The sequence below is a fragment of the Lichenostomus cassidix genome, chromosome 15, assembly GCF_008360975.1.
Source record: "Lichenostomus cassidix isolate B80296 chromosome 15, HeHo_3.0, whole genome shotgun sequence".
NCBI classification, from domain to species: Eukaryota; Metazoa; Chordata; class Aves; order Passeriformes; family Meliphagidae; genus Lichenostomus; species Lichenostomus cassidix.
The window spans coordinates 9,662,568-9,682,777 of record NC_139496.1 but is presented as its reverse complement, the minus strand read 5'-3'; the positions used below and the strand labels follow the sequence as shown (position 1 = coordinate 9,682,777).

The 20,210-nt window shown below is 42.0% G+C and overlaps 1 protein-coding gene across 3 annotated transcripts in view; it reads right to left on the bottom strand.

Annotated features, from left to right (window-relative positions):
• Positions 1–3,112: 3,112 nt before the first annotated feature.
• SPPL3 (signal peptide peptidase like 3) overlaps positions 3,113–20,210 on the bottom strand; it is a 65,755-nt gene continuing 48,657 nt past the window's right edge. For 2 of the 3 annotated variants that reach the window (XM_085076059.1, XM_085076061.1), the window contains exons 4-11: positions 17,984–18,103; positions 14,777–14,855; positions 13,946–14,058; positions 8,862–8,968; positions 7,698–7,861; positions 6,284–6,483; positions 5,145–5,254; positions 3,113–4,417 (exon numbers count right to left, since the gene is read on the bottom strand). In XM_085076059.1, coding sequence (XP_084932185.1) covers positions 4,346–4,417; positions 5,145–5,254; positions 6,284–6,483; positions 7,698–7,861; positions 8,862–8,968; positions 13,946–14,058; positions 14,777–14,855; positions 17,984–18,103 — 965 coding nt within the window. In that variant the 3' untranslated portion in view covers positions 3,113–4,345. The remainder of the gene's footprint in view (positions 4,418–5,144; positions 5,255–6,283; positions 6,484–7,697; positions 7,862–8,861; positions 8,969–13,945; positions 14,059–14,776; positions 14,856–17,983; positions 18,104–20,210) is intronic. The other variant, XM_085076060.1, reaches the window with a different exon arrangement.

Genomic DNA, 20,210 nt, shown 5'->3' with positions numbered 1-20,210 from the left:
AGCACAAACTCAGGTGTGGGCAGGGCCATCTGTCCTTGGAGAAAAGGGTCTGTTCACAGGTAAAGCCACCCACCAATTGGCAAACTCCGCCAACATTGCAAATTTGGGGCACAGAAATGGGAAAATCGGGCTATACATGAATTAGAAACAAGTGGGGAAGGAGGTAAGTCACTTTTCAAGGACAAAAGCCACACTTCTCTAGGACTTTGTGGTTTTTGCCCCACAATGCTCTAAGAGTATATGAAACTGGTTATGGGGCATGAAGCAGGTGGAGTTTGAACTAGAATCCTTTCTTAGAGAACACAGTTACAATAACTAGGAGTTACTTCCTGCCCCACCTTAGAAATGATAGCTTTTCTATCACATAGCTCAGACTCTTCAATCAGTTCCAAACAGACGAAGAGATGAGCTGTTCTATTGCAATTAAATACACAGACGTGAGAAATACTTAACTCTTCCTGGGCAGAACAGACATGAGCCACATCCTTCTTGTCCCATTCCTCACCAAGAATGAGGAACTGCCTGGAGTCTGGAAACATCTACCTTAGAGCATAGGGGGACAGGGCTCATCTCTCCATTTCACACAATTTCAAAGAAACCCCAGAAGTGCTATTTCAGCCTTCCATGTTTAAGCAATAAGTTTTACAGGACTCAGCTGAAAGTGCTGCAGTATTGCTTTCATATCCAAACAGTCTCCTCTACCAGTCTCTTCTGACACTGTCAGCTATAAGAAAAAAAGGGACAAATTTATTCTGATTTTTAATTAGATCTTTGTTTTGCCTAAATTGAGAGCCCTCACTATAAACAGAGGCCTGGCAATAGCCACACATTCAGGTTGGGAAGTTGGAAAAGATAGAAGATACTAAATTTGACAGACATCCTGAAGCAAAAAAGCAAAGTGCCTGGAAGAATAATAGAATGAAGACAGGGAACAGTGGTAAGAAAATATGACAGTGCTGTAATGTGAATGAAAAATGAAGTTTACTACTTTCTACCTAAAAAACTGATTTCAAATTCAGAGTTTGGAACTCATGTTTGCAAGGTGAAGTGTGACCTTAGGGAAATTTCAGCATACAAACAGTACCATTTCAAAGCTGACTATTCCCAAAGATGCAGCAGAGAACCTGTCAGCAGATTTGTACACTACAGTTCTGGTCTGTGGCCTGAAAACTGTGCTGTAAGCATGCCCTAGTCTATCATTTTTTTTGCCAGCCTTTTACTTCTTGCCAGAAGGCTTGTGTTAGTCAATTATTAAAATAGTTATTTTTGACAGTGTTCCAGAAGAAAGGGCAGGTGGTTGAGCAATCTAACTACAAGACTTTGTGTCAAGGAGTTTATTAAGGAGTTCAATAAAGAAGGCATCAGCAACTGTACCAGAGCCAACAGGGACAGGAACCGACATCCTACACAGTGTCCCAAAATCCAGAGGACCCAAAGCACCTGTGCAGCTTGATCCTCAAGCAGAGGAGACAGTGGACTGGAAAGACAAGGACAAAAGGTCCATCTGTGCAGGGAGGGCCCACAGCTGAGTGCCAGGTAGGATCCATTTCCAATCCCCCTGAATGGTTGAGGTGGGAGAGCTGTGAGACAAAGCTTTGCAGTTTTAACTTAAAGCTCTGGGAGAGCACTTTTTCTTAGGACAGCTAAATTTCAGTGAACTGCAAAGCGCCAAAATCCTTTTCCTGCCGGCTGAAGGGGCAGCAAACCCCTTCCAGTGCAGTGTGTGCTCACCTGGGCGGGGCCGGGGCTGGGCAGCAGCACAACCTGTGGGGCAGACAGAGGGTGCAGTAACAGCTCACTCGGCCCTACTGGTGCAAGAGAAGGGCACAGAGTGCAGGGAGGCAATACAACTCAACAAGGAAGGCCAAGCGTTTTTCTGGAAAGTAGACTTAATTCTCATTAAATATTTATCAATTAGCTCTTCTAGACCTTTTTTCCAGAAAGCTTCTAAGTGTAAAAATTGTTCATAAGGACACTTTGCAGGCATGGCCTAAAAATGCTGCTGCAAAACAGCGAAAGACCTTGTAATTTAATTCCAAAGGAGGGAACTGCTGTGAAGCTTGATGGCACCTGAGCTGTGCACAACTGTCAGGTAGGTGCAGGGTGCAGATAAAGCAGCAGCAAACTGGACCTGAAGTTGTTACCCTGCTGCTTGGAACCTCTCAGCAAAACAAAAGCCACCAAAAAAGCTTTTTATTTGAATACCCTCTTCAATATTTTATTCACCTTAGGTTTGAGGTATAGCTCAAAACAGATGCCTTTCTATTGCCCAAGCAAGTCTAAGGACCTAACAGCTGGCATCAACAGAAAAAGCAGATTCTTAAGGAAGAACTATTAATTTCATTAAAAAGTGACAGTTATCCAAGGATGAGTTCTGCAGGCACATGACAGAGGGAATGCTTTCAGCTAAGTGAAAAAAAGAACTGTCTCTGTGTGTGTGTGTGTGTGTGTGTGTGTGTGTGTGTGTGTGTGTGTGTGTATGATTAAGTCACAATGTCCCCCCACCACATCCACCCACATTTGTTAAATCTTAGTCCCCCACCAAGGGCTGAGTTGCTTCTTACTGTTTTTCCTGGGATGCTCCAGCTGTCTTGGAGGTGTGTCCCAATCAGCTCAGAGGCATCAGCCCCTCTGCCACCCATGCCAGACTTGCCTGAGAACAGAGAAGGAGGTTAGTTAATGACATTAATGACATTAATGACAGTGCATGCGTGTGGCTGGACAAAATTTCCTGGCACATCCACTGTGCTCTTACACCACCTGACAGTGCTGAGAGCATCAGGTGTTTCACCAACACCCCTTACCTGCTGGAATAAAACTGGACCCAAAGTCACCTCAGTGCTCAGTCAGAATCAGTCTCCAACGTTCCTCCTTTTTCCATCCCACTAAGAGTTCCCAGTGTCTATCAACTAACATGACCTATGAGCTCTCAGGAGAGCTCCCCAAACTCAGTTTGGCACAGTGCTTGAAAGGAAAAAAGTTTAGTTACTTCAGGGAAAGCTTTCAGTCAATAAAATAACAACTGGAACTGCTGGTTTTAAAAAAGAAAGAATAAAATCCACATTTTAACAGGCCACAGGTACTAAGCAGTCAACACACAAACTCCAACCAGTCACAACAGTAAAGGACAGTTTTTTCTTTTTTTTTTTTCTTTGAGGGGCAGGGGCATGGAAAAATACAGCACACTAATGAAACAAAATGCAAAAAATACAAAAAAATAGAAAATAGAAAAAATGTATTTACAAGTGATACATTACTATGATCAGAAAGCACAAAGACAATTGCTGCTATAATACATGCACTGGTCAAGAAGGAACTACTAAAAACCTGCAAGGGAGCTGTTTGTAAAAAAAAAAAAAAAAAAAAAAAGAGAAAAAAGACACCCCCACCTCCTCCCCCCTCAGACACACAGGGCTGGGTTTGAACTTTTTTCTTCCCTAGTTTGCTACATTGATCAAATCAAATATCCCCTAAAATCCATGGTACAACCAGTACAAATACTACACTTGGTTTTAAACTGCAGGTTCAGTCATAGGAGGGGGGAAAAAACAGCAGCTCATTGTAGATCCATATACATAAAGCCAGAGTATCTGCGCTACATGCTAAAAATTACAGCAAGCCCCTGTCTGCTACACAGCATGATCTTAGCAGGTTTTCCTTTTTATTTATTCATATATATATCTATATGTGTGTATATATATATGTATAAAAATCGTGCCCTTTTTCACTGCAATATGACATCTGGGTGGAAATGTAACTTGTTACAACAAATTTTTATATGTATACTGCAAGAAGTCACTCAATGTCTGTGGATTTAATAAGTAACCTCACACCACAGGAAATATTTAATAAACCAAAAAAACCCAATATTGTGACAGAAGACCTTCTGTCTCAGTTCTTTTCAAAACTGAAGTCCCGCAGGAAACTGGTCCCAATGTCCACGAGGGGTTCTCTGAAGAAGCCTCAGTTTGCTTAACTGTTTTTGCTTTTAGTGTTCACAAGTTTTTGAACGACTTCAAGCCGTTTTTAGTTTCAAGTCTGTCTCTTCCTCTCTCACAAAGGTAATAGTCTGGTATTAATCCATCTGAGTGAGGAAAAGAGGAAAGTGGCTGCAGTTGCACAAAGGGTCCCCAATTCCACATCTGCAGGGAGATACGGAGTCACGCGGAGCTCTGCGATTTTAGCTTTTGTTTCTTTCCCTCCTTAAATACAAAGTCCTTTCATACGTGTCCTGTCACTGGTACCTTCCCAAGTACCAGCCAGTCCAGCTTTAGGAGACAACAAAGCCACAAGTTAAAGTGAAAAGGACCAAGGCAGAAGTTCAGGTCACTTCCTGTCCATTCCATCATACTTCCAGGAAACGGGAGCTGCTGGACTTGGAGTGGAAAGGCTCAGACCACATGCGACGTAGATCGCCCTAGGCAGGGAAACAGCACAAGGACCACGCCCTCAGAAACTCTCAACTCTGCTTAGAATGCACATGTTAAAATGCACACAGAACTGCAAACACATCTCAGGGCAAATCTATTCTTCACCTGTTTTGCAAATTACAATAAAGACAGTAAAAATAAGTCCTTCCCATCTCAGGCCATAATGTCTTACTGTTAGAGCAGATACACCCAAAATAGGTTTCTGATGGGAGGAAATAATTATTCACATTGAAAATCCTGCCCTGTCTTATGTTCTGCTCTGCAGAGTGCTAGATGCGTGCTTCAGCAATAGCCCTGGAACAGGAAAGGTAAATTTTGAAATTTCTGTTCGGAACAGGTGACTGGGAAGAGGCAAACAAGGTTCTGCCTCTCCAGTCACTGTTCAAACTTTGTGCACATGGCATTTAATGATCAACTGGACAAGGACAAATTCACTTATTTAATTATAACAGAATTTAATATTTCAGAATTTATTTAGTTTATAATTACTGGTACTTTATGTGCATTAATGACCTTCTATTTCAGAAACTCATCTCTCAGTTGCTCAGTCCTCTGAAATGAAGACTGACCCGATGGCAGTGGTCCCTCTGTTCTGGGCCATGGCTGCCAGGGACACACCTCATCCTCCTGAGAGCTGCTGCCCAGTGCAAGGACACTGACCCTGCTGCCAGCTGGCCCAGAGCGTCCTCCTGCCCACATGTCCTCCCCTCTTACCTTTAAATAGGCCATGGTGAGGAGCGGCAATAAAGTGAATGGTACCAAATAGAGCAGGGCAGGCTGGGCTGCCCGGTGGATACGAGAAGCTACTGTTGCAGTTAATAGACCTGTAAGAGAAAAAAGTCACTATAAGTATCTTCAGGTTGCAGATGGATGTTCTCAGGATTTCATCCACCGAGGCTTCCTTCCCCACCACTCTGAGAGACAGGTGAGGAAAAGTTACTTCTCTCTCTGCTTTGCTCTCCCTGAATGTAGTTGAAAGAAAACAGTGAAAAATTATTCTATTATAGAGTAATATAATAACTTGCTCCAGTTTTGAATCTCAGACTAAGCCAAAAATAATTCAGGCAAAATACAACAAAAGGTGAAGGGGGAAGCTGATTTTATCACACTGAAGTGCTGCTCTTTAGACTGTTGGTCTGAGGCCCCTGGCCTGAGCAGTCAGGGCTCAGAGGAAGGGCTGTCTACATCAGGAATGACTTTCCTGGACACTTGCCAGAAGGGAATGTAGGGGGAGAAATGACGTGTGGGGGAAGGAGGGCTGTTGGTAGGAAATGATCTTTCCTTTTCAGCCTGAAAAAGGGCTGCAGGAGGTCAGGACATCAACGCACATGTCCTGACTGTAGGGAAAAGCCTATTTTATACTAGGGAGGAAAGGGCTGGCTACAGCAAATTATAAACAGTGTTCCAGTTGTAACTATTGATGATTTTCTGTATGTACTATGTGACAGGATTGGAATACAAAAATGCAGGAATTACCCAGGTGAATTGCTTAGATCTGCTATGTACTGTGCACAGCATAAATTAATCTGGAAACACCCATATTTTTCCCTAAGTCAGGTATGAGCTACAACACTATGTCACTGAAGCAATACGCAAGTGCTAACAAAAACACACTGATAATCTCTTTCATCCTCTAAATAAAATACAGCTACAAAAAAAAACCTTGAAGACTATAGAAGAGCTTTTCTCCCTAGACCTTGCCAATAAACGGAAAGAGAGGAGGATTAAAAAAGAACATAACCAAGCATCCTCTTAAAGCCTCTTTACACTTGCTTTCATCATCTTTTAAACCTACTACAATAATCCCACCTCTGCTCACTTAGGCAGCTCTTCATATTGAATTAAGTACTCACCTACAAAATAGCCAATAAGTGTGCAGTGAAAGTAAGAGACCTTCTGCATACGCCCAGAGATGTTCCCTGGTCCTGGGGCACCGCAGGAATCACTGTTGGCTTGTTTTTTGTAGTTATCGTAACGCAGGACGAAGCAGAGCAGAAGCCCTGGCATCACAATATCTCCAATCCCCAGCATGGAGAAGTGGCTGCCTGTGGAACTGAAGAGCAGCCAGAAATGGGTTCATGCCCACAACACAAAGGTGACAAGCTCTAGACTCCTCCACTGTGGTTCTGAGCTTCATTTGGCACATCCCCTCTTTCTACCAGCAAACCTGCACATAGCAGAACCTAGTGCTGGCTAATGAGGTTTTCCTCAGTGATTTCTCCACCACCTCAGCTTTACAGAAACTCATTTGGGCAGGGATGATGTTGCTCCAAACCAGTTTCTTTTTCCCATTAGTGTTTAAGCTGCTTTTGCCTGTAACTCACTCAATGAACCAGACCCATTGACTCAGTATTTCAGTCCTCTCCCTCCTTAGTGCTGAGGGGAGGGACCAGCTGGCCCTTCTATCTGACTGTCTGATTACCATTGATAGGCAGTGCATCTTCATCCCCATGCACACAGATCTAAAACAAGGCAGTACACCCATTTTGGACATTCAGACAAAACAGAAAACTGCAGGCTTGCCAGATTCCCAGAGAAGAGCCAATTATGAAAAAGATTAAGAACTAAAATTGTCCATTATCTTAAAGATGAGATTTTTTTAATGAAAATGAAGGCAAATTAAGTTATCACAAAGTTGACAAAGTGAACAGTTTTGGCTTTATCATTGCAATCAACTCCTAATCTCTGTAATTTCAGCATCCCAACATCTAAAGAAACAAGAACAGAGTAAAAATGCCAACAAAACGTACTGCCTGACTGCTGCTACACTGAGCTTACTGCCCCACCAGGCCCTGGGCATGCCTTGCCTGCAGATCTGAGCCATCAGGGAACCCCTGGAGTATGTGGGACATGTGGAATAATCTGCTTCCAGCACTGTACTTGCCTGGTAAGCCACCCTTGCTTGTATCAGTTTCCAACCCCTTCGCCATCATCTGCAATCATGCAGTAATCCAGAATATTCTGATGTTATAATAAACCTCATATATTTTGCTTTTAAGTGTGAGGTCACACTAGCAATCATCAGGCTGCAGAACTCACACAGATGTTGGGAAGTGTATCCTGCTCTGAACAAGGCACCTTTTACCCAAATCATGGTCTTTTCTCTAGGCTACAAGTCAACAAAGTGTCCAACTGTTCATTATATTCCTCTTTAGCATGAAAAGGAAATAACTAAACAGGGAACTAAGTTTGTATTTTTCAACAGAATTAGTACTACTAAGTATATAGAGGGAAAGCATTCCTCATGTAATACAGTAGAAGAATTACCTTGGGAATACAAGTTTGCCAGGCAGTGACAGACGGGGAACATCTCTGCCCACATTTGGTCCCAGGTGAAGTTTTCGGGATAACACGTCCAGGGGGTTATCAGCTGGTTGTGTGGCCACTTTCACCATAACATTGCTGTTAAAGATGTAGGCAGAAAAAAAGACCTACAGAGCAAGGAAATCAGAAATTACAGACTGCAATTACATAGCAACTCAAGCTGTGTGTGTATTTGCTTTGCTTATTCAAGAAAAAAAGACATATTTTCCAAATTTTCGATGTACGTACATTGTATATATGATGAAAAAAGGCAAAATATATTTCAAAAATTCAGACAGAGCTTTTTACACTATTAATCCTCAAGAATAACTGGAATATATTTTCTGATATCAAGATATTGATGAATATCTTGGTATCCTCGGGCAAAGGATTTGTCTGGACTACAGGCAGATAGTGTGGGATGACAAATGCAGGTAACAGCACCCTGAAAATAGGAAAAAGCTGCAGAACAGGGAAGAGGTGAGCATGGTGCTCACTCAGAAGTGGAATGAGGCAGCCCTTGTCTCCAACAGGCTCTTATGCTACAGCCCATCCCACTGGAAAATCACCTGGCTGCCAGAGCTGTCAGTGGGTGCTGCCCTGGCTCAGTGCTCAGTGTTAACGCAAAGGTAAAACAAACTCCTCTCACTCTTAGAAAATACATTCTGTCAGGTTTCTTGTAGAAATGCACTAAGATTATATGCCAGTTTTTCTGGCTCTAAGTCCATTTGCATTCCTGTTGTGCAGATTTCACTGCTAATCAGAAGCTGACACATGCACCTTGTGCCAGTGTGGACATGGCTTTGTATGTATGGAAAATACTTGTTCTCGTCTTCAGCCAGCTTTCAAAATTTGAGGTCCAAATTTTTTTTTTTTTAATAATATGCAAAAGTTGAAATATTCTAATCTTATTTCTGCTTTTTTCAAGTAATTAGCAAGAATATAATTCTGTATCCTGCTGTAGAACTCAACATCTGAGAATGGAGTGGTAGAGCTGGTCTTTTGGCTTTGCCAAATTTCATCAATTTCATACCAGTAGGATTCATGTAAAACTGGCCCAAGGCCACTTTTTGGATTACAAATCCAAAGCGTAAAAACAGTTTTAGCGAAACCAAACCAAACACTTACCCAAAAGACATCATAAATTAGTAACCCAGAGAGCAGCAAGCAGGAAACCTTCAGGCTCGGCAGCCGAACAAAGGCTATCATTGCAACACACAGGCCCATAGCCAGAGCTACAAAATGCAAGACATCATTAGTTCATTAAAAATAGCAAAACAAACAGAAAAACACCAACCCCAAGCCAGTATCTCCCCCCCAGATCCCCAAGAAAGACTCTGTTTGCACCTGTGCAGCTCTGCGTGCAGTAGATGACTGTCTGCTATTCCTGGACAGTGAAATTCTTCTCACCAGGGTTAAGAAAAGGCAAAATACATTCAGTAGCCAACTGCAAACACAGCCCCATGGATGCAGAGATCCCTCTGCAAGGCACAACCGCCTGCTCCACTCAACTTCCACCACCCACCACAAATGTATGTTTCCATGTCCTGTGTCCTAGAGACCACTTCCCCCTTACAACCCTGTCTACCCACTTTAAAACAGAAGGAACAAAACAATTTTGAATGCTTTCTGCCCCAAACACAAACCTCTACTTTTCCACTTATTAGTTTTTCTAGCAAATACATAAAATAAATAAGATCCTTGACTCTTTATTTAGAAAGGGCATGGTTATGTGACTTGTTAGAACTTGGTTGGACAAAAACCCACTCAAACCAAACTTCTGCTTGGGCAAGACTGTGCAAGACTGCCTGAATACCATGAAACATCATCATGACCTATCCAGGGATTTCCCAATAACCAAAATGTGCGTGAAAGCTTAGGGGAAATAATATGGGTAAGTTTTTTCCTAGCTCCTCCTAAGGGTTTTCAGCCAGATCAGTGAGCTGAACAACATGACACAGCTCAGATTTTCATTCTGTAGCAAGGGGAATTTTGTCAGGGCAGAAAGGTAAGATTCTAAACAAAAACCCCTGTCTTCACATTTGTGCCATTTCCTGCTTCTTTAAGCCTAGCCTCACCTACCAAGGATACTCAACTGGTTACAAGTAAATCGACAAAGAAATACAATAAAATAAATTTTTAAAAACCTTAAAGAGCAAATCAGCTTTCATCTATGATATCAGTCTATTCGTAAGGAATAATGGAGCCCTGTTGGGATCAGATTACAGTCAGTCATGCAGACATTTGTCAACAAAATGTCTTTGTCTAAAATGACACAGAATTTGTAAGAAGTTACAATCCCATTTTCGCCAGCTGGAACTGCTGGGGAAGCCAATTCATTACACACATGCCCACCAGTGTGACAACTGCACTCAGCCAAAATGGACTAATTAACCTCTGGATTCTCAGGCTGTAATTATGGGGCTGTGAAGCCACCTTACACTTGCAATTCACCTGAAAGCTGGGGAGATCTTCCATCCAAACACTTGGGAAACACATCCATTCACATTCAAGGGACAAACATGCCCTGGGCCTCCAGCCAGCATGGCTGCCTGCAGTGCCCAAGGGTGGCATCCCAGCAACTCCGCCAAGCCCACCTTACCTCTTGAGAACTGACAACCTTAGCACAACCCCAGGTGTCACAGCAGTCAGTTTTAACAAAGCAGTGGGATTGCTGGGATAAAAATGTACCCTAAATCATGCTGCAAAACTGTAACTAGCTACAATATGTAAGCAAAATATTGAGGTTTAAAGAATGTGACACAGCAAAGCAGCAAGAAAAAGAACTGCATTCAGTAATTCAATATAGCCGTCAGTTACAGACTTCCTCTGGCAGAAGAGCAAATACAAGAGGAAAGACTGTCTTAAATCAAAGAAGTTTCTCTAAAGCCAATGTTAATAATAGCTCAAGCAAGCCTATATTTAGAAGAGAATTTCCAGGTTATAATTAATGAGGAATGGAAATATTTTAACCAGTGTGAGTTTTATCTATTGTTCACACACTCCATTTCTCTTTCACTGAAATGAACACAGGCACATGCACAAAGCACTTCCATCAAACTAAGCAAATACTGAGTAGAAAAGAAGATGGAAAAAAATCCTTCTGCTGGCAATGAAATACACATGCTAATAATTACAGAGTTTTGCAACTGCTTTAAGAAATACTGATAAATTTAAAAAACAAGGAAAGAAGGGAAGCAGGAATGCCTGAGAGCAAGTACAAATAATATGGGCCAAAGTGCAGTCAATAGCCTTCTCTAAATGGAAGCCAGCTTCCCTATCTGAGCTCATGCATAGTGTTGACAAACAATGTAAGATCCTCACTGAAATATACTCCAAATCATTAAAAAAAACAGACAAAGAGGAGAGAAAGAGAGGTGGAGCAGCCACACAATCAGCAGCTCTGGTTTGGAAGTGCTGTGCAATGATTTAACAAGGCTGAATAAGAAAGCACTGGAAGAGTTAACCCTCAATTAACAGAACAAATTAACTCCAGAGTCCCTGCAATCACACTCCCAAGGGAACAGGGATATTCTAAGGATTAAGAATATTCTTGCATATGTGATTAGACACTCTGGCACAGAGCAGATGAAAGCTCCAAGATGCTGGTGGTGTGGAGTCTTGTGTAACAAAGCACTTTGTAACCTAGGGAGGCTCTAAATTCCCCCACAGGCCATCAGGTGAAGCTCTGACCTGATCAAAGCATATTGTAGAAGAAGGGAACAAGAACACAGGCCCCCTTGCTGCAGCAGCTCCCAGGGTATCCATGACCATGCAGTTCACTCTGTAGCTACAGACATTCCATACATCTATACCATTCCTGTTGTGTATCTCCAGCTCTGTCACTATTTAGGAAAGCTTTTATTTTAACAAGGCTTTACCACGGTACAGTGACCATCTTTGGTGATTCTGTCATCAAACAATCTGCTCTGAGAAATCAGCATTTCAAGACCTATAAATGTGTATCATCACATGCCAGAAAAATGCCCCAGAGCCAACATCTGCTCACTCTGCCCTGTAACACATCCCTGCCTTTAGAAGCACTTCAGCCAAGGGCTCTGCAGGCGTCAGCAGGGTAGGATTTGGGCAGTCAAGGCTGTTCCAGCAGGAACTGCCACATCTCCACTTTATAAGGACTGGATACTTCCAAGTATTTCCCATGTTTTCCTGAGCTCTCGAGCAGTAAAGCTCTTTCACACAGAGAAAATCAACTGCACAGCCCTGACCACACACCCAGGACTCTCCATGTGCTGCTGCTCAGAAAGAACAGCCGCCCTGCTCCTCCAGCTCCTCGTCCAGCCCCTCCCGGGCGATGAGCAGCATATTCACAACATCTGGTTCATTCTCTGCCGACAGCCAAACAGAGGATCCTCCCCGGGTCAGGCACAGCCAGCAGCTGCCAGTGCTGCCTTAAGGGCAGGAGTGCTCCACTGGGATGCACCAGTGAGCAGTGCTGATGCCTGCCCTGCTGCCCACACTGCCCTCTGACAGGAGTCTCAGGGGTCTCCAGGACTCAGTCACAGAAAAGCAGAGAATAAAGGCAGAGATGATGGGATCCCACTTCTAGCAGCACAGTGCCAGGACTAAACCTCCAGTCTGCTTCCCTGACAAAGGCCAATAAAAGCTGTTCCCTGTTCAATGTCACTGGCAAACACTGATTTAATTGGATTTGAACAAATGACAGGAGGATCACCTACATAGTTCAAGCGCCCTTAATATAAACTACATAAAATACTTCAAAGTGAGACAGCAGCAACACAATTCAGTAAATCATAAAAAACCTCTAAGAGAAATAAAAGCCAGACACAACTCTGCACCAGCAGCTCAGAGCTCTGTAGATGAATTACTGCAAAAGTCCACCATATCAGACTGAAGCACTCACAAAAATAACTATTTTTAACTAAATGCTTCTGCTGATATCTCAGTGTAGACAACTCTTCACATTTTGCCAAAATCCGCACTTGACATTCCTTTCAGCTTTGCAGCTACTGCAGATCAAGTGTCACCCTTGATTTCATGGTGGGCTACTCTACTTATCACAAAACAAACTTTGTCTGCATTTTTTCATTTAGTGTCTGGTACTTTAAAAGGTATTTCCCTTCCACACAACAAGTGGAACTTATAAAACAGTTCAAACCATGAATGAAGCATAGTGCCCACATACAAAAGAAAGAATGAAGGTGCCATGAAAGGTTTCAGTACTAAGGATTTGCTGCTGCTACCTCATTTAGGAGGAGCTGGAAGCTGATGGGGTGAATGTTTTCTATTGTAACAAACTATTTCAAGGGCAGGTAATGTTGCTGCAGCCATTTTTCCTCAAGCAGTCACGACCTCAGGGTGCCTTTACACGATGTCCTAAGCCAATTTAGCTGCCTGACACTGCTGAGCAGCAAGAGGTCCTGCTCCTGGCTACCCCTTCATGCCTTTGCTATTATATCCACTCCATCCCCTCAGATCCCATCATGTTGCCACTTACCTTCTGCCAAATTTAGCACATACCTGACTACACAATAATCCAATTCATCTCACTGCAGCAGCAGAAAAATAGGCTGGCAAAACCCAAGTATGCTGCCGTTCTAGTGAGCTGGATCAGTTTACCATGTGATTAAGTGTGTGCCAGAGCTAGCACAAGAGATTTGGAAGGCAGAAGGGAAGGACGAAGGCTCCTTTTTGGAACAGTAAGCTGTGAATTCAGGTCAACCACCACAAAAAAACCCAGTAAATCATACCTTCAAGCCAGCTGGCTGATTGCCAGTTTCGCCCGTCTCACCACCCAAGGCAAGCATCGCAGCAATCAAAGACAGCCAGCTACTGTGAGCTGCCTCACAACAAATTATTTGAGCATCTGAACCAATAAGCAACAAGATGCACAGCAAAAATGAACCAGATTGTTAAGATCAAGCTATGAATCACAAACAACCACAGTCTCCACACATCTTTAACTCAATCTAGCCATTCACCCTACACCACACAGGTGCGGAATACCTTTCATGAGTGTTCTGGCACTTCCCTGGAAGCTTTTCCAAACCAGAAAAACAGGTGTCCTAAGCATTCCCCTGGCATGTTCCTGGCAGTGGCTCTTCAGGGAGTCTGCCACACAGCTCAGCAAGCCAAGCCATTAACATTAGCAAATTTCACCCATCATCACCAGGCAACTGATGTGTCGGAACAGGCAGAAATCAGTAGTAAAAACCCTTAATTCACATACTCACCATCCATTAGGAGCCAGTGGCCAGTTAGGACCCAGATAAGGACAAGCATCACAGAGAGAGAAAACGAGAGCAACTCAGCAGCAGTGAAACGCCCACAGCAGCCAAAGGAAATCCTAGAACAACACACAAACATCAGCTGGAAGACTTTATGTTTCCATTTAAAGAACAGAAAATGGACACTGTTGGAACGAGGCTCAACTGCTGATGAAAGATGCCAAGAACAACTGAAGGGAAGTTCCTCTGCCACAAATAGGTACCAAAACAGCAACAAAGTAAAAGCTTTCCTCACACTCAAATACTGTGTGTAAAGCATGAACTGCAGAGATGGAAAAAACCTTGTAAATCTTGGCATCTCTCTTGAAATTGTCACTGGTCCTAGCACCACCTAAGATAGTGCTTTTAGCAATATGAACTCCAATCAAAGGTTAAAAAATGAAATTCGTTTCTAAACATGACATTCACAACTGTAATTTCCACTGGTTTAACTACAGTTTCTGAAAGAGCCAGCATTAAAATCCAGAGCCCAATGTTAACAAACATTAAAATCCAATGCCAAATCCCAAACTCTAAAATCTCAGCCAAAACAAGCCAAACCTATTAATAATCACTGTTGGGAAATCTAGTTCTCTGTAATGGTATTGCATTTCCCAGGCTGGCAAGTGCGAGTGACTTGCAGAAATTGTGCTTCCTGCTTTCAAAGTGGAGACATGGTGTTGGCACAAAAAATATGCACAAACATCACTCCTGAGGTTAATGCTCATCAAAGAATTCTCATTAAAAGAAGAAATACAACACACAAGAAGAGGAGCAAGGGATTGCTCGAGTCCTTACTTGTTTTGAGGTGAGCAAGGCCGTGTTAAGTACTGGCACATCGGGAGCAGAAGGAAAGCAAAAGCTATTGTTGCAAGGACTACAAAAAGAAGAAAAGGTAATATTAGGACATTCAGACCTAATTTCTACAGTACACAAACAGGCTTCTCCAATTTGAAAAAGCTCTTGCAACAATGTTCTATTATCATATGCTCGGTATTATTCCAGCACGAGCAGCTCAAGGCTCTGAGGTTTTCTGCACAACAGTGAGCCTTCAGACTGAAACGAAATGAAAGCTCTCAAAGGAATGCAACACCCCATCCCCAAACCTTAAAAAAAAGTCTTAAATCTATTCATGATCATGTCAGCAAGAAAAACAGTTTTCACATATTCTGAGTTTAAAAAAAATCTACTACAAACTGGTTGTGAGATTTTCTTACAATTTTTCAACATACGACGCAGACTAACTCAGCATAATAAAAGCTTTTTTTTCCACTTTTTAACTCAGATAGTTATTTTTTCCCCCATCTCACTCAAAACTCTTTATTTATTACTAAAACACAGTACAACTTCAAATAACTTATAGCCAGTAGCTGGCAACTTCACTTTTTTAAAATACAAAGTGCTTTAAGTTTTTGAAAACAGAGTGATAAAAATACATAAATGTCCAAACAGACTATTTTCCATAAACATTTTCTTTTTCAAGCAGCATACTTATCCCACCCACACATTTGTAAAAACGTTTAGTAACTGCTGGTATTTATAATCATTTTTCCTTCCATTTTTTAAAAGGACTGTTTAAAAGGCTGGTGTGTGAGGGCGTGGAGACACAGACATGTCAGCAGCACACATCCAAAACTGTGCAGCAAGAACAGACTGCAGTGGAAATGGAAGTCACTTGGAACTTTTTGCATGCTGCAGCTCAGATCTTTGTGCTGTCCTCTACTTAGTCCTTTAAAAGTTGTTGTTGCTGGTTTTTAAAAGGGATTTTTGTTCTCAAATGAGGATGATGGGAAAGAATCAAACATTCTTTTTAGTACAGAGTTTAAACCAACTGAAGAAAAGAAATTCATCTGGTCAAACTACATCTTTCCCTTCTGGTGGAAAATTTGAAACTAAACAAAACAAAACAAAAAGAACTCAAATAATCTGAAAAGAAAATTTAAGAAGTGTCTCCATGCAAACAGCACCATGAAAACTCACAGTTCTATCAGTATTTCAGATAGGGGAAGAACAAACAGTGTGGCAACACTGCTGAACTACGAACCTCTTCAGAGGTGCTTGGCAAAGAACACTGCCCAGAAACGCTGTGCCCCCTGCTGCCCCAAGTCCTGCCTGCCCTCCTTACTCCTACCCTGCCTACACCAGCACAGGATCAACCCTCTTTGCCCTTGGAATCTCTCTTCCCCCTTCCTCCCCTCCAGCTCTGCCCAGCAGGGAACCCTGCACCTCCTGTCCTGACGTCCCACGCTGGGCTTGTTCAGAGGATGAGAGTTAAACTGCAATCACACCAATGCAGAGCCTGCAAGGACCCACTCCCAGCATCATTCCTGACTGTTAGGCTTCCAGCCCCAAGCTTCCCATTCCCTCCAGCCTCAATCCTGATGATTCAGTCGGGAATCTCTTGGCTTAACTCCTGCCTGCAGGCAATGCCAGCTCTGAGGCCCTGCCCTCCACCGAGCAGCCCTCCTGGCCTCGGCTGATGGCTGCACCTAGCCTTACTCCTGACTCTTCCCTAAAAAGCTCTGTGAGAGGGAGATTAAAATGGGTTTAAGAAACCAGACACCACCTGTAATTTAGCAGTCCCCCACATCAGCCCTGCTAGTTACAGAGGATGTAAAATAACACAACCTCAGCTTCAGGGGACAGGGGGACCAAGTTCCACTGCCCCAGATTCCCAGCTCCAGCAGGGTCCCCATCCTGCTGTACAGCCTCTGAGGAAACTGCATTTCAGAGGTTCTGGGCTTGATGACACCCTCTGATGCAAGCCCAAGGAAAAGTACAAACATACCATAAAAACAGGCTCAAGAATAAAGACACCCAAGAGCACTGACCCCCAATCCTCTGCAACAAGCCCCAAGGGACACAGGATCATCTAGTTAAACACACAGGTGTTACAAATAAAGATACAAATCTCAAGGTCATTTTAGAAATAGATGGACCTATAACCCTGACAAATTAAAATTCCTCTTTTGTCATAAATCTTTCCTGATAATATTTTATATATTTGTGTGTATATATTCCCCTGATATCTTGCACATAGTAGAATCTATCTGAAGTATTTTTTTAGTAGGAAAGAACATATGTGTCATAGGTCAAACTTATAAAAGCAGAATTCAACAGACCTCTACAGGAGGTAGAATTAGACAGGAGTCTCAAGACTACAGATTTAGATTTCACCCATCAACATCAGCCCTTTTTATGAGGCTGGAGAGGATGCACAGCTCAGGAGTTAAACCATGAGGGAAAAGCCTGCAATGAAGTAGGAAAGGATGGGAGGTTTTAGGAGTTTAAAGATCTTCACAGACTCAGTGTGTGGACTGAGTACAATTTTTAGAAGCTGCTGTGTATCTGGAGCAATAGGAAGAATCTAGCTACTTTCAACAGCACCTGGTCTCTTGAAGAATTGCAAAAAGATCAAAAGGCCAAAGTTTTCCAGAAAGTAAAACCTTGATATTTATTTAAAAGACAAAATGTAAATGCTAAACAGGATTGGAGGATCTGCAATTTATTTGCAGGTAAGTTTCAATTTTGTTCTAAATTCAAGCAGTGCAAAAGACTAATATTCAAATGCTAGTGGGACCAGAAATACCCATGAAGTAGAAAAACTGCATGAAAGCAAAACCAAAACTAAACTAGGAAAGAAGTCTCTGGACAAGATCCCTAAAGTTATTTCCCATGAAATACTTGAATTATGAAATAACCATGTACAGTTGTGAGCACCATTTTATAAACAAGTGGACTTCACACTAAATAATACATCTGGCATCTCTAAACCTCTGGCAATTTATAGTTCAGTAGGTTTAGCACATCTCTAAGTGGAAAATACTTCTCAAATACTTGTTGCTTTATTTATAGCTACAGAGACATGAAAATACAACTGTGAAACCTGATGATTCTTTTTTCAATGTACTGTGACATGTATTTTAAGTCTTACCAACATCATTTAATTATATCAATACTTTCAGATCTATTCAAAATCTTAAAAAGAGAAGAAAACTTAGTCACCTGCTGTGCATATTGTAAAGACAACTTGAACTGAGTCGAAGAAGAAGAACATAACTAGGAGAGACACGGAGGCTCCGATGGGCAGGAACAGCGCCTGGGTGGAATCGATGGTTTGAATACCTGCAGGAGAGAGTGGAACATTGAATTGAGGCCATTGGCCCTCACCAGCACGAGGGAGAGCCCTGACAGCACATTGCCTTGCAGTGCTGGTGCAACAGGCATTCACCTGGTGCTCTCAGAGCCCAGCACAGCTGCCTGTGCAGAAACACTCCAGCAGTGTGTGCATGGCAACAGCCCTGCTCTACAGAACACAGGGACTGAAAGTTCAATTTTATCTACTGCCATAGATAGAATGAATAGCAAGTTATGAAAGTTAACATTATTTGGGGATTAGAATCACTTTACACCGAGACACATAAACGTGTTGAACAGAGCATATGAAAGGTTTACTTGACCGCTGAACATGAGGTAAAAAGCCTGACCAGTGCTAGGCTGACCCAGCTCATACAAAGCGTGCCATAGCTTCAAATTCCACTTGGGTGAAGGCCACCAAGCTCTTAAACTGCATCACAGGCTGCAATCACCAGATAATATCAAGCCTAACAATGAAGGGCAGTTTTCAAAAACACCCAAGTCATTTACTTGTTTATGAAACCACCACATCAGTGCAGTGCATTATAATTGCCCTTTTGCTAAAAAGCAACACAAATTCAGGCTCACATATTATAGCTAGCAGTAATTTTAAACGATGCAAAGATACTGAATTATTTTTTTCTTAGTATTTCCCCCACCTCAACCATGCAGTGTGACAACTAGGGATGTTAATCATGGGACAGGACAACTTTACTCTGTTTCTGCATTTTCAGAATTACCAGCAAAACTGAGAAGCCCACCTATCCCTACAAATTCCAACACTTAAACAGCTTCTGTAGCCATATTTACATTTGATCAAGGGGGGTAAAGAAGCCATAAGCAGCAACCCCATGAAAAATACAAGACACACTTCCACTTGGAGAGCACTAAAGTAAGATGTAACATCTGAAGTAGTCACTTGATAGGGGACCAATGGAAAATAATAGAAGACTCACACCTAGAAGAGATATAAAACCAGCTTGATATCGACTGTGTTATCCCAAAATAATTAAACAATGATAAGCCTTTAGGATGTGAGACATACCCAGACAAGTGAATATACACACAGATTGCATGTCTGTGCTTCTCTGTAAGAATGTGTCTTATTTTATTTTCTCCTGCCAAGAGGGGCAAGTCATATGAATAACAGGTTACCTGTACAACTCAGTTACCAATGTATCTGATTATGTTTAAAAACCTCAAACACACATGAAATACACTCACTACAACTTAGTATTTGTCATAAATATTCAACCATTTTCATAAAAGAAAAGCTGAACAATAAGCATGGAAATCATGACTCTTGCACATGGTAATGTCCCTTACTAGTTCATGTCATGATCAATTATTCTTAGACATAAGTAGCACAATAAAATTTTAAAATAAAAAGCAGAACTCAGTCACTTGGGATTTCTACATTGCTGACGTCTGGTACAATAAGGTAAAGTGCAATGTAGATAGTCCAGTGATGACAGTGTGAAGACACAAAAGTTCTAATCTATGACTTAGATCTGGTTCCTGTTGCTCTGAGAAAGCACATTTATTTACATGCCCTTCAACTTCCCAAGGGAAAAACCCAACAAAACAAAACCCCAGAAATGACACTCTACACACCACCTTGGCATCTGGGAATTAGTGCCTGCAGCATCAAATGTCAGAGTTCTTCATTTCATTTCTGATCATTTTGACAGCTAATCCCCTTAATGTGCTTATTCCCCAGCCCCAGACTGTCTTCTCTTGCTTCCCAGATACCAAAAGCCTCAACTGTTCATTGCTGAATCACCAAGCACAGCAACCTCTTTACTCTGTGCTGCCAACAGAAGCAGTTCTCTGACAACTATTTAAATTCCAAGAGTCTGCATTAGAAAAGACAAAACCAGCAGGAAACACACACAACATATGTTATTTAATTTATAATTTTAAAGCTGTATTTCTGGCTTTCAACAAAACAAGCTTAGTATTCAGGCTTTCATGCTCAGGGCTTTTCATTTACCTCATTCCTGGCCTTCTATACTCTGCCAAGCTATTTCATTCTAGAGCCTGTTCTCAAAATATGGCAATATAAATTGCTCTAAGTTAAATTCAGGTATGAATT